Source organism: Ctenopharyngodon idella, chromosome 16 (genome assembly GCF_019924925.1).
Source record: "Ctenopharyngodon idella isolate HZGC_01 chromosome 16, HZGC01, whole genome shotgun sequence".
Classification (NCBI taxonomy): domain Eukaryota; kingdom Metazoa; phylum Chordata; class Actinopteri; order Cypriniformes; family Xenocyprididae; genus Ctenopharyngodon; species Ctenopharyngodon idella.
The window spans coordinates 1,482,831-1,498,459 of NC_067235.1; the positions used below are offsets into that span (position 1 = coordinate 1,482,831).

Below are 15,629 nucleotides of genomic sequence, written 5' to 3' on the forward strand. Positions count from 1 at the left end.
TGTTCTATATAGTTTAGTAATAGAGTGATGTTTCTGTCCCTCTCAATATCAGCTCTCTCTGTTTGAATGAGAGCGGTCAGTTTATTTTTTATTTCATTTTGTGCATTCATTTTCACAATAAACAAGACAATTATTACTTACAACTTTTGGTATCAATATTTTTTTAAGTGAGGAGCAATCCTCTTGATAGAATGTCAGTATCACAACTATTTATTAGTATAGCTAATTCAGGAAGGTAAAAACAGATGCTGTTTTAATTAAAAATATTTTCAACATGTTAAACAACATACTAATTGCAGAAATTAACACATTATTTTTGACAGCTAGGTTAAACTGTTGGTATCCATGTTTGTTCTTAACTAAAATGTTGCTATGGTCACTCAAAACTTTGCAGTTTGTAGGTGGCCTCTTAGGACTGAGCCCAGGGGAACACCATTGGTGTCTGATGAAGGTTAATATAACACATGTTATATTTATAGGTAACTTTGTCAAAGAAAATACTTAGTTACCATGGATAATCTCTGGACATCACGAACAGTCATCAGTTGAACATGTTTCTCCTTCACTTTCTATATAGATAATGTGTGAAAAGGCCTAAAGTAGTTAGGGTCAGCTATATCACCAGCTTCATGTAAGAGAAGGACAGTTGCTGTTTTCTAAGCCATGGACATAACAGAGTGCCTGAATACTGAAAATACTGCAATGATTGATGCAGTGACCTTGAGGAAAATGGGTCAAGACCATTGGGTTTCATAAAATCCAGACTTCAGAGGCAGGAACTCAGGCAACAGAAAAGATGGGTGATCATTTAGGGCGATGAGTGCTGACAGAGGACATCAGGTGTGCTAAAATCAGGGCTTGTTCTCTAATTTCTTAACATTTTTTTTTTTTTTTAGAGTGATCACTTTTTCCTGTTTGTTCGCTCAGGTGTATTTAAAGGCCAATTCACACTGCACTGACAGACACTGACCAACAGCAACAGACACATTCGTATGGCTCTGATGGATCAATGTGTTACCACTGTCACCATCTGTTCCCATTGGTCAATCCTTGTTTTCACCGATTGAACATGTTGAATCACCACTTGACTGGCCTTGGAATATCTAAGAAATGACGTACTATAATCGGGTGATTGTCGCTGTAGGTCGGTGTCTGTTGGTGCAGTGTGTGTGACTTTGCCTTAAGTGTCTAAACCCTGCTCCTGGAGGCACATCAACAGTACACATTTTGGATATCCCCCTTATCTTTCCCATTTCAGGTCTTGGAGTCTTTACTTATGAGCTGAGTTGAATCAGGTGAGTTTGATTAGGAGGAGTTGTTGGTGTGCCTCCACAAACAGGGTTGGGAAACACTGATCTAAATGACAGCTAATCTGCTTGACACTTTGCTGAATTTCATGTCAGATTGATTTCTTATGCTGTAGTTGATGTAAGTCTCTAACTACAGCAGAAACATCTTTATTACCTTCACAGTGACATAATGCGACAGAATAGTTGACAAAAAACACCAGTCATCTTCAATAGCAGGAATCAAGCTGATTGTTTGTATTGATTGTTAGGTTTTTAGACGTCACACCGACAGGCCACTGACCGCCTGATGCTCTGATGCTTAAAACATGAAACACATACAAACAGTAAGAGCTGGAGGAAATCACCAGTTCCAATCAGACTGGCTTTATGCAACCTCCAGGAGTGCACAGGTTTAAAGCAGTGCTGCGAAAAACTTCTTGAGCTGTAAGTATGCTTCCGTTTTCCATTCGTTAAATTTTGTCATCAACAGGATCTGCACATTGACTACCCTTGTTTCTGGAACTGACTGAAATAATCTATGGGTGGGTATATACACTGATCAGGCATAACATTATGAGCAGTGACAAGTGAAGTGAATAACACTGACGATCTCTTCATCACGACACCTGTTAGTGGGTGGATATATTAGGCAGCAAGTGAACATTTTGTCCTCAAAGTTGATGTGTTAGAAGCAGGAAAAATGGGCAAGCGTAAGGATTTGAGCGAGTTTGACAAGGACCAAACTGTGATGGCTAGACGACTGGGTCAGAGCATCTCCAAAACTGCAGCTCTTGTGGGGTGTTCCCGGTCTGCAGTGGTCAGTATCTATCAAAAGTGCTCCAAGGAAGGAACAGTGGTGAACCGGTGGCAGGGTCATGGGCGGCCAAGACTCATTGATGCACGTGGGGAGCGAAGGCTGGCCCGTGTGGTCCAATCCAACAGACGAGCTACTGTAGCTCAGATTGCTCAAGAAGTTAATGCTGGTTCTGATAGAAAGGTGGCATAGCCGCAGACCAGTCAGGGTGCCCATGCTGACCCCTGTCCACCACCGAAAGCACCAAGAGTCGGCACGTGAGCATCAGAACTGGACCACGGAGCAATGGAAGAAGGTGGCCTAGTCTGATGAATCACATTTTCTTTTACATCACATGGATGGCCGGGTGCGTGTGCGTCTCTTACCTGGGGAACACATGGCACCAGGATGCACTATAGGAAGAAGGCAAGCCGGCGGAGGCAGTGTGATGCTTTGGGCAATGTTCTGCTGGGAAACCTTGGGTCCTGCCATCCACGTGGATGTTACTTTGACACGTACCACCTACCTAAGCATTGCTGCAGACCATGTACACCCTTTCATGGAAACGGTATTCCCTGGTGGCTGTGGCCTCTTGATTTGGCCTCTAAATTTCCCAGATCTCAATCCAATTGAGCATCTATGGGATGTGCTGAACAAACAAGTCCGATCCATGGAGGCTCCACCTCGCAACTTACAGGACTTAAAGGATCTGCTGCTAACATCTTGGTGTCAGATACCACAGCACACCTTCAGGGGTCTAGAGGAGTCCATGGCTCGACGGGTCAGGGCTGTTTTGGCAGCAAAAGGGGGACCAACACAATATTAGGAAGGTGGTCATGATGTTATGTCTGATTGGTGTATACATTAACACCCACCAACCAGCCAAATGCACGTGTATTTCAGCAGTGGCGTGTAACACTGTCACTCCTACTAGCCACTTTGGTGGGTTGAATTTTATATATAATATATACTTTTTTTCAGTTGTAGTCTTTTAAACAATGCATCTAAATACTAAACTAAGTGTGATGTAGTGTTGTCAAATATACCGAAATATCTGAAATGCTTCCAATATACATTTTGCACAGAATAGACACACGATACCAGGTGCTCTTTCTCTCTCTCTCATCTCTCTGAGACACACAAACCCTCCTCCCCTCACTCACTCGTTTAATTTGCTCCGGATGAATATTGTTGATGTTACAGGGCTTGAATTTCAGCGTGGGACTGCGTGTATCGTACATCATTTTACTCATTCACACAGATTTTGTTCTCACACCCAATGTGCGCACACATAAAGCCGCCTCTCAGTAATAAATTGAGTTATTTTTAGCTGCTTATTGCTCTTAAACAGTCAAATACACACAGAATAATGTCAAAATGCCGGTCTTGGTGAGTATTCATGTAAACACAGTCAGTTATGTTTTAAGTGAACATAAACAGTTGAGAAAGAAAATGCATGTGTAACAGTATAATGGATCCGTGTGCATAAGGTCTTAAAGTGACAGCAGTCTAATATACCTGCTGACAAATTAATAATATTATAATAATAATATTAATACTAAATCCAGAAGAACTGCGGCAGCATCTCCAGGACGCTTGAAGAAAAGACTCAAGGACTTTTGCACAGTATTATGTATGGAATAAGTTAGTCTGGCCAGGAATGTGTGTAGTAACAAACACATCCAAATAAGGGGTTGTAAGTGAACGTCTAGTTAAGCAAGAAACTAAAATTTCTTCCATTTTAGTTCATTTGTACAGAAGCACCTGAAAGTAGAAAATCTTTAATGCAGCAGAAGCGTGGGCGCCAAAAGCACTGAATATTATAATTCTCTACAGCTAACTGCTGCCTGATGTGTCATCATGACATTCGCCAAAGTAACAGCTTGTTATCTTTTAGCTTTTAAAATTGAAATTAAGTGCAAAGATTGCATTCTGCATAGCCAAAGAAACTAAATCTGACATTGAAAATCTAGTGCACGTATGATCTCGAACGATAATAAGCTCCGTTTGGCTTTGAGAAGAGCACACATAGCCTCCCTGAACTGGTATCAGTTAGCACTTCAAACGAATAGAGCATGGACACAGTAAACAGCAGTCTCATTTGAAGTAATTTCCTTTCACTTACTCGCCACTCAGTGCTACTGAAAGCCTCTCTCAGCTCCAGGCCTCAAAGAAAAACTCGGCTAACGAAGAAATGTGTGTTGTAAAAGAGAAAGCTGTATTTTCTAAGGCTCTGCCTTGTGAAAGTGTCTTGAAGGGCAATATTGCCGTGGTAGTTTAGCTGTGTAGTTTGTCTCAGAGTAGACGTGAGCTTTGCTTGAGCTTATTTCCGTAAATTCCCGCATGTGATTGACACCTGACTGCGGCTCGTCAGAATGGGACATGGATATGGGACGCCACGTAATGTGGGCTGTCGTCTCTCCGGCTGTCAGGATTTGCATAATCACACTAATATCCCAAATGGCCAGAGTGATTCTAGTAAGGGCGGCTGTCAATCATCATCAGCAGGGTCCTATCAATCACACACACACTCTCTCATGCATCCACTGGAGGAGGAAATTACCTAGGAATGAGTGAACCAACAAACTACTGGGGTATTATCTGATATTATATCAGGTAAATAATTATAAATCACTACCGGAAAATAAAATAATACTATTCTCTTACTGTCCTGTTGTGGGAAAAAAAAAAAAAAGTTTCTTTTTTGCCCGCCATGAGTTTTTAATGTAGTTAAACTCGCTTGAGGGCCAGATTTGACAAAATGTCACCTTTTGCAGAGAAAAATTTTTTATTTGCCCCTTGTGCATGCACAACACATCCACTTCTGGAGCTATTAAAGTCCACAATTAACTTCATGCTGCTATAATAACCAATATTGAGATATTAAAAGAGGAAGCACATGGAATTGTCACATTTCATTCACCACAGACCTTTACATTTAATTTACATACAAATGAATTAGGGAATATCAATTAACTACAATACTGACAAGAAACAAAGAGCAACACTGACTGCTCTGGCTTACTATAATAAGCCACCTAAAATGGAATATTTATACAAAGACGTAAATATAAGAATCTGTCTGACTTATTTTAATTGTAGGCCTGCCTCTTAGTCAAACTCCAGCAGGATAGAATCAGTATTAATTTTTCACTTGGAAAAAAAAAAAAAAATGGTTCAAATATTCTTCATGTGAGTGTTCGTAATGTCATTATCATGAGTGACTTGCACAACCTTTCAAGTGGGGAAAATGAAATGGATTGCCCTTGGACAGTTACAAATCCAGTTCATTTTTCCTGCTATTGCTAAAAATTGACTATTATGAATATACATTATCATTCAAAAGTCTGGGGTCAGTAAAAGTTTTTAAATGTTTTTGAAAGAAGTCTCTTCTGCTCACCAAGGCTGCATTTATTTGATCAAAATAGTCAAATCTGTAATGTAAAATATTAATATCATTTTAAATAACTGTTTTTGATATACTGTAAAATGTAATTTATTCCTGTGATCAAAGCTGAATTTTCAGCATCATTACTCCAGTCTTCAGTGTCACATGATCCTTCAGAAATCATTCTGATATGATGATTTGATGATCAAGAAACATTTATGATTATTATCAATGTTGAAAACAGTTGTGCTGTACAATATTATTGTGGAAACTGATTTATTTATTTGGAACAAAGATTTATTGTAACAAACTAAAAGTCTTTACAGTAACACATTTGTTAACATTATTTAACTACAATAGTTGAGATGAAATAAGAATGAATAAAACTACAGCATTTTGTATCTGTTGTAACTGTTGTTTCCATCTATGTTGTATCAGTTAAAGGGTTAGTTCACCTAAAAATGAAATTTCTATCATTAATTTACTCACCTTCATGTCGTTCCACACCCGTAAGACCTTCGTTCATCTTCAGAACACAAATTAAGATATTTTTGATCCAATCCAATACGTTTTTTTATCCTCCATTGAAAGCAACAAAATTTAGCACTTTCAAGGTCCAGAAAGGTACTAAAGACATTTTTAAAACAGTCATGTGACTGCAGTGGTTCAATCTTAATGTTATGAAGAGACGAGAATACTTTTTGTGCGCAAAAACAAAACAAAAATAACGGCTTTACTCAACAATCTCTTCTCTGTCATTAGCCTTACGCAGGTGACGCAGTAAGCATAGAGAAGGCTTCTGTGTTTACGTCAGATCGCCGGCTCAGTATTGGCCAACGCTGATCACGTGAGCAGCATGATGCATGCCTGTGATGCTGATGCAGGAGCTGACCAATAATGCGTTAGTGTTCGGACGTAAACACGGAAACGCAGCACTGTGCCAACTAGGTAACAGACTGAGACATAAGAGGAAAAACTGTTGAATAAAGTCGTTATTTTTGTTTTGTTTTTGCGCACAAAAAGTATTCTCGTCTCTTCATAACATTAAGGTTGAACCACTGCAGTCACGTCGACTGTTTTAACAATGTCTTTAGTACCTTTCTGGACATTGAATGTGGCAATTTCGTTGCTTTCAATGAAGGATAAAAAAACCTCTCGGATTTCATCAAAATGTCTTAATTTGTGTTCTGAAGATGAAGGTCTTACGGGTGTGGAATGACATGAGGGTGAGGAATTAATGACAGTATCTTCATTTTTGGGTGAACTAACCTTTTAACATTAGTTAATGCATTGTGAACTAACATGAAAAATGTTATCTTTATTTGCTAGCATTTACAAAGGTGAATAAAGGTTGCGCAAATATATGGATCATAGTTAGTTTAACTAATGCATTAACTAATGTTTACAAATGAGACATTACTGTAGTGTTTAATGCAGCCTTTTTGAATAAAAGTATTGAAAAAAACAACAGTGTTAGTGACCCGAAACTTTTGAACGGTACACTGAACAAAAAAAAACGGTTCAATGGAGTTCTATATAGAACTCTAGGGTTCTTGACTCAATTGTAAAGAACTCTTTATGCCAAAAAAGTTCTATACAAGGAGAAATGTCTTAAATGATTGCATAATACTTTATGTTTAATGGGTTATTTCAGGTTTTTCTAGTTATAAAGTAGGTTTACAAGCTGCCTAATTCATAAAATGAAATTAAAATTAAAAGTGAATTAAAACAAAATGAATTAAAGAAAATAATTAATAAAATGATCCATGATGGGAACCCCTAAAAAGTGTCTAAAATAAGCCTTCAAGGTTCTATACAGAACCTTTTCTTCTAAGAATGTATTGCATCACATCAACAAAATTAATAGATGCAAATATTCAAATAATTTACTTGTAATTATTGTTTCCTCAAATCACCCCGCGGGGAGTGCTACACATCTTACCTGACGCAGCGTCCGGGCCACCAGGCTCTCCAGCACGGGCCCTCTGTCCTCATGAAGAAGATGAACTTCATCCAGGATGAGCAGTCGGACGATCTGAGACAGAGCCACGTCCCCCACACTCTTCCTGGTCACCACATCCCACTTCTCTGGAGTCGTCACCAACATCTACGACACAATACACTCATTAGCAGGGCTCGACACTTGAGAACATGTGCTTGTAAGTTGAAACATTTAGGAGCTTATTAAAAACTAAAGATTTTTGGTAACACTTTAGTTTAGGGTCCAATTCTCTTCAACTAATTCTATTAACTAGTTGCTTGTTATCATGCATATTACTGAGATATTGGCTTTTTATTAGTACTTATAAAGCACATATTAATGTCTTATTCTGCATGGCCATATGCTACATCCCTTAATCCTACCCAATACCTAAACTTAACAACTACCTTACTAACTATTAATAAGCAGTAATTAGGAGTTTGTTGAGGCAAAAGTCTTAGTTAATAGTGAGAACTGGACCCTAATCTAAAGTGTGATCATATGAGTTCAGTTACAATTGTTCTATAATTACAAACAATTCATTTTATGGATGACTAGTCACTATTAAAAGTTGTGCAGGCCCAGTGAATGAGATGCCACTAGCATATGCATCATTGTGCGAGGATGCTATGAGATTTCTACCATTTTCAAACATTTCCTATGTGACTAACATTCATCTAATAATAATATTTGTTTTGTACACTGGTATCTATTTCCCCTCTCTCTTGGAGGACTTTTTGTTTTGCATTAACAATACCTTTACAAATGACTGCTGCAAACTGGGTCTGTGAGCAACTAACTCTTAAGAAAAATGTCCTTTATATCTCCCAAGAGAATTACATGTGGTTTGTTTTTTAAAAAAAGTAAATGAGAGGCCAAGGTATAGAAATATCTCTGCATCGGTACTTCCACCAACATTAGACAAATGAACAGAAAAGGAAATCATTCTCACCACTGCACCAATCTCCTCATTGTGAAGAAGAGAATGGATACTTGTTGAATAATGGTGTGGATATATCTCGACTGACTTATGTTTCAGACGAAGTCTGGCCAGTTAGAGCGTCTTTCCCCACCAGTGAATATTTAAATTGTTCCAAAAGAAGCTAAAGCAATAAGCTGGGACAGAGTATGTGTGTACTGTAATCACTCTGCTCCAGCTCTCCTCTGGGTTGTCCTTTCCTCCTCCCAATATATAGTTCATTTGATTTGTTCTCTAGTTTTCTTGCCCTTTGAAATTAAACCTACTTTTTTGTGGTGCTCAGCTACCCGCTTTTGTAATTTCACCTGACATTCTACGTGCATTTTGTTGTTAGTCATAATAGCAAGAAAAAACCTGCCAATGGAACAATGTAAATGGAATAATAAAACTGTATGTAATTAAAATAATAGCAAATCTGCACAAATAAATAAATTCAACCATAATCAAATGGTATCAAACTGGCCTTTCAAAGAATACTGCAACAATAATGGATCATTTTCTAAAGTTATCATAGCAACCTTCTTATCCTATTTAAAGGTTATATTATAAAACTTATACTAGTTATGTTGTATAATTTACATGCTCTGTGATTAAAGTTTTATTTAGGTTTGCTTAAATTAAAGTTATTTTTATTTACAACAAAGCGGCACAGCCAGTGAACACTGTCAAAGTGTAGAATAATGCTCATCATTAACATTTTATTTTACTATACAGGATTAAATGATGCATTACAAATAACTACCTAAATTAATTCATTTTCAGTTCCAAGTAAAATAAATAAATGCAGAACATGCAAAAAAGTAGTTTAAATGAACTAAATCACATTTATAAAGGTTGGTGACATTAGGATGAATGCCAATTAGCTGTATATAAAAGAGTCTTTGATTCATGTGGCAACGTGAATACAATTTCACTGTAGATGAGTGTCCCATTCTATTCCTGGCATACTTGCACTACTCCCCACAACAGAGAAATGGATGGAGGAAAGGCTAATTATTGAGGTGATCTTTTTGTAACATTTGCTTTGACGTGTCCAGAGCCTCTAGCCTATGCATCGCATCATGTCAACGGACGCTGGCTGTAAACAAGGTGGAAGGCTACATTCACATAGCCAGACTTTGAAATCCCTTCCAAGAAATCCCTTTAACCTACAACCTCTGATTGTGCCTGTTAAACTCTGTAGAGTTTTCATAGTCACCTTGTGGGAGTTATGAGGTATGAAGATTGCTCCACACTGCCATATTACGATCATATAATATAGCACCATTTCAAGAATATAATGCAATTTTGCAGGAAAAGATGCAACCACATGTTATTACCGCTCCCCTCTGATATACCCATGTTCCTGTATAATAATGCCCCCTAATTCATACAACTCATCAAATTCATGAGTGGTTCTATGAACAAATCTAATACAGCATTAAATACTGTTTTGAACACAATCTGCAATACCCCATCTTGTGGGCTGGTGAAGGATAGGTTGTTAAGGATGCAGCAGACTACCGCAATCTGACATGCTTTACTGGGCTTCATACGAGGTCTGAACTATGGGATATTGCTACGAGTACTATTTAGTTACATTCACACAGTCAGTGTTTGGAATGGGCAACCGCATTGGCATGACTTTTAAATTGCAATGCACATACAGCAGGACACAGGGCAAATCCAAAAATGACTGTATAAATGAGTAAGGTCAATGAATGTAGAGTCAATCAACCATCAAGTTACAAATAACTAAACAACAAGAGAACGGAAAAAAAGAGAGACAGAGACAAAAAAAAAAAAAAGAGGCAGCCAACAACCAGGAGTGGAAATGCTTTTCAGAGTTCAGATGCCATTACACCGAGAGATCTTCCAACCATACCGCATAGTCTGACAGAAATCAAACAGAAAACAATCTGGAATAATAATAAATGGAGGAATTCCAATAGGGTCCTCACACCATCGGTGCTCGGGCCCTAATGAGGAATGTGGAACGAACAGGAATGTACGGATGCATTAAGTCAAATGTACAGCAAGGTTCAATTCTGCATCTTTTGAACAAAACAATGTTTTGAGCTTTGGGGCAGAGTGTGATGTGGTAGAGATGCACCAAAATAGTTTTTTTGGGGATGGCTCTGATGTGGGCTTCAAAAAAGAGAAACAAGTCAAATCTGATGCTCAGATTCTTGATGGTTTGCAGGGTTTGGGCAGAATTCTGTTGATATCAATGCAAATGCCAATATCCCTTAGTGCTAAAATTGTGATCTCTGTTTATCAGCAGTGTTACAATTACAGTTTGATTACAGCTGATTATTTTAAATAATGCATACAAAGAAAATTGAAGGATGTCAGTGTATCTGAGTAACACAGCAGTGCTATCTGAGATCATGACAACTAATGATACAAACAACTGTATAGATTGTGAAGAGGAGAGGACTAAGAATCGAACCCTGGGGGACACCTTGATTCAGGCAGGAAAGTATTTGTACTTCTTGATAGAAATAAAATATTGTGTATAAGAGAGGTAGAAAGAAAACCAAGTTTCTCTTGTGTATTGACATAGCAATAGTACAATTTCAAAAGGTTGTATTGCATTTTTAAAGGGGACCTATTTTGCAAAATTCACTTTTATAAGGTGTTTGAACACCAATGTGTGTGTGCAGTGTGTGGACACAACAAGCCTATAATAGTAAAAATCGACCCACTCCTTTTTTATATAATTCCCATAAATCAGAAGCAGTCTCTTCAAAAGCTGATTCAGATTCTCCCCTACAATGATGTCACTGTAGAAGCTCCGCCCACAGCCAGTGACAATCTGCCCTATTAGCATAGACACACCCCTGAGTGAGAAGCACAGAGTCCACCATTTCTGTATCCTCTCTGTAGCAGCTGGAGTTGTACAATATCTGCGCCAAAGAGGCATTACAGATGTTGTGTTTTGGGATGTACCAATGAACATAAGAGTCTCCATAGACTCCCGCCATCCGAGTCACTGAGGACATCGTGGTTAAATTTCATTTTTGAAGGAAATGTTCCGAAGAAGGTAAATTCTTGTACGTTCGCGCCAATCATTTTACGCCAAACTGCTTCACAAACGACGCTGGATTTTCACAAAGGTTGATTCTGAAGGATGGGTCAATACCAACCAACACTTCATGCTCAAACTTCATATCCAGAACTGATGCTGCCCTCAGAAGCTATCGGAATTATCATAAACAAATGTTTCATCGTTAAAAAATTGCACATGAACACCCTTTCTGACATTTTTGGTACATGAAATTGTCCTGTTTTGTATGCTGCAGCATGAGCTCATGAAGCTCCGCCCTCTTCTTGAAAGGGGTCCGGGAGCAACAGCTCATTTGCAATTAAAGGGACACACTCAAAGATGGCGTATTTTTGCTCACACCCAAAAAGTGGCAATTTTAACATGCTACAATACATGATCTGTGGAGTATTTTGAGCTGAAACTTTACATACACATTCAATAGGTCACATTTAAGTATTTAGGGGAAACTCTTTTTGCTTTTAGTCCATTAGGTCCAAAACACAGCTTTTCAGCTTTTGACAGACAGATGCTGATATTTAGTATAACAGCACTAAAACATTTCCAGTTAATTACTCCACTTGTCTATGTTCACAGCATTCCAGACAGGTTGTCAGTCTGTGCGCTGCTCAGCAAACAAGGGTTGATCCCGCTTTGGCCTTTAGTTTCTGAGCAAAAAGACAAAATAACTGGACATATACCCCCGGTTTCACAGACAAGGCTTAAGCCCAGTCCCAGACTAAAATGCATGTTTGAGCTGTTTTAATTGAAAGCAACTTACACTGACATATCTTAAAATATATCAGTGCCACTGTTTTGTCTCAAGATGCACAACAATGTTTGTTTGTTTGTTTTCTCTCTCTCTCTCTCTCTCTCTCTCTCTCTCTCTCTCTCTCTAAGGCATGTTTATAAAAGTTACTTAAATGTGAACTAAGGCCTTATTCATGGCTTAATCTAAGCCCTGTCTGTGAAACCAGGCCATAGTGTCTAAAATGTCTTTAGAGTAATATATTAACATCTTGTTTATATAACTGTCGTATATAAGCAATATCACACTCACAATTAGGGCTGTCGTGATAACCGCAATGTTGTAATACCGCCATACTGATAAGCCAACCACAGATTGCAAGCAACCACCACAACCGTGAAGTTCTTTTTGTTAAATAAGTTAATAATGACAACAAGAGTGAAGAATGTGTTTTTTTTTCTACCAACTGGCTTTTTTTTTTTTTTTTTTACACTTATTTAAGACTGTGTGCCATTGTGATTTGTACAGAGGCTCCGTAGATTTGCACTAAACAAGTCTAAACAGACAGCGAGTGAGAAAGATCGACTGAGCGCGTGTGATTACCTGCGACTGTCCTTCTTAACATTTGTATTTTTAAAATTTATTTTTTAATGTTGTGTATGTATCTAATGAGGATACTAGATGTGTACATTTTAGAGAACAGAGAAGACTGAAAGACTTTCTTGACTCTTGCCATTGCTTATAGAGAATCAATTTCAGACTGTATCGTGATGAAAGGTCCGATTTACATCTCAAATAAATTGTACAAACAGTTTGTATAATAATAGTTCACAGGTATGAAGGTTGTCACATTGTTGTCAACTGCATCTGGATGATATATGTTGTGTGAATTGAGCACTCTTAAAATTTGGTCGTAATAATTTCAGGTAGCTACTTTGGTTACAGAATTTGGTTCAATAAGCTCACGGTGTATGAACATCTGTATTCACAATACTCCAGGAATGACAATCATATTCTGCTGTGTGAGGGTATCCTTGGAGTTTTTCCCATTGTTGTGATGGTGTGGGATGTTAGGACAAGTGGAGGCATTTGAACAACAATTCTGAAGGAGATGCTGGTGTCACTGTCTGGTCGTGTATGTAATCTGAGGGTTGGGAAACCATTCATTACAGAAAAAAAAAAGACTATTCATCTAGCTCTCTTGTGCTTGTGTGAGACTTTAAATGAATTAGCCAAACACACAAAAACTTTAATGACTACCCATACATGTGCCGCCCACATGATGAGCCAGTTATGGTTTCGTGACAACTAAATTATACAAATCTACAAGAAGATTTCCCACCGATGTCAGCCATCTTCACAAGCGTAATCATTCAAGACACAAAATATGATTATTTTGACACCATTAACCAACATTTTAAAGAAGAAATAGACAACAATGCATAATTAATGGTCTGAGAGCTGTTTACCAACCTGTCTGTGAGTGTTGAAATTCCTATTAAACACTTTCAGTAAAAGCAGTTCATTAAATCCTCTCTCGTTTGCATTTAAATCAATCTGCCCAGCCATTAGAGACTGGCTTTGGAACGGAAAATGCACGTCTGCCGTTAATTAGACCGCCGCTAATCTAAATGGAAGCGCTGGCAAACAGGTAGCAGAGCTAAAGTGCTCATTTTAATTACAATACAAAGCCAGGAGGGTAAAAAAAAGACCCCTACTTATTTTACTTCATAGATGCCGACTTTGTTTTCTGCAGCACGTCAAACCCCTAGTGTATGATAATGTCAATCTCCTATGATGGTATCTTTCCACTGTCAACCTTTTTGGCATGGAGATTAAACTAATGCGTATGGTACAAAGCAGTCTTTTTATTGTACACTAAAACTAAAATGACTGGTACTGTACTGGCTAAAAAACATTTCCGTCAACTAAAAGCCAATCAATTCAAAATAAATTAATGAAACAAAACTATAAGCAGTGCTTGAAAAATAAACTAAACTAAAATTATAAGAAACAAAAATAACAGTTTTTGTAATCAACAGTCTGACTTGAGAAGACAGATGTCTATGGCAGGTGGCACAAATATGGTTAATACTAATTTAAACACTCATCTAGCAGGTTTTTCCAAACTTTAAACATCTTTACACTGCCAAGTTAAGGTGTTTTATTCAAGATGCAATGCCACTTAAAAGCTTTACTAAAATATGCCATCTCACCCTCTAGTTTCAGATGGTTTGGGTTCTGTGTTGTTTTTGTGACAATCAGCATGCAACTTGCATTGAGGTCATTTTATTTTATCTTTACTCTGTAAATGATTCAATTGCACTGTACATGCAAAGTTTATAATTATACCGTACTACAAGAAAAACTTTAATTACTACAAGTAAAAATGAATTACTACATGTGAAACATGACAAGTAAAATTTGAATTATACAAAAACAAAATAAAAATGTGTCTATGAAATATCAAAACCTTTCCTAAAACTAAACCAAAGAAAATGAGTAAAGAATAGTGAAAAAAGCAAAGCTATAATAACCTTGGAATAAACAAGCGTGGTTTAGATGTGCTGCCCCAATATCTCTGAAACAGCGTGCATATGGGAGAGGGTGACTGGCTTTATTGGGGATTGTGGGAAGAATGTTTACTGTGAATCTGTGCGGGCGGGCAGACAGCTCCTCGTTACCAAGTCTAGCCTGACGACAGGCCTCGTGTCTTAATTACCGCACCTCCTGCGAAAATGCCTCTCTTGCGAGCAGGCTGCCGGTCTGTCGTTATGCTAAGCAGCAAATATTCACCTGCTTCAGACCTGTGCACACAAACACACCATTTCTGCCGCTGCTAAAACACTTGCCCTCCTCCCACAGTTTCCATGGCAACTGTCATCACTTGGAGTGGGTGGTAGAGGGGAGAGTGGAGGGTTGTTTTGCTGGTTGTGATGGCTTCTAGGCGTGCAATAACAACATATGACTTAGTCATGGCAGGCTGTGTGCATCAACTTTACTGGTATGAGAGACTCATCTGTTCCACTGCTGTTGTTCCAATCATTGGGTCTGTCTAATTTAGTCTTTTAGTCATTTTAGTCATTTAGTCAGTGCAGAATTATTATTTGCTGATTATTATTTTTACGAATTATTGATGAAAAAAAAAGTTATAACAAGGTATTATATTTATAATAAAGAAAACAGAGTGTGCTTTCTGCCGTCTCAGTCTCTGTGAACTTCTTTCTGAAACGTGTCACAAAAATGAACCGAAACTCAGAGAATACTTGCCACACAGACATGAGAGATATGTCTTTAGAAAGCTTGAAGTGTTTTAAATGAAGTCAGTCATTTCGTAAAACAAATATTCTCTGTTTTGTAGGAAACAGCACATACCATTTTATGGTGGGGACCCTCTTTGACTGCAATAGTGGAGAAAGGTTTGTT

At 38.0% G+C, this 15,629-nt stretch overlaps 1 protein-coding gene across 2 annotated transcripts in view; it reads right to left on the reverse strand.

Moving 5' to 3' along the window:
• Positions 1–15,629, reverse strand: part of ascc3 (activating signal cointegrator 1 complex subunit 3) — a 204,218-nt gene that overhangs the window by 97,608 nt on the left and 90,981 nt on the right. For both annotated transcript variants that reach the window (XM_051865221.1, XM_051865222.1), the window contains exon 11: positions 7,413–7,577. In XM_051865221.1, the coding sequence (XP_051721181.1) occupies positions 7,413–7,577 (165 nt within the window). The remainder of the gene's footprint in view (positions 1–7,412; positions 7,578–15,629) is intronic.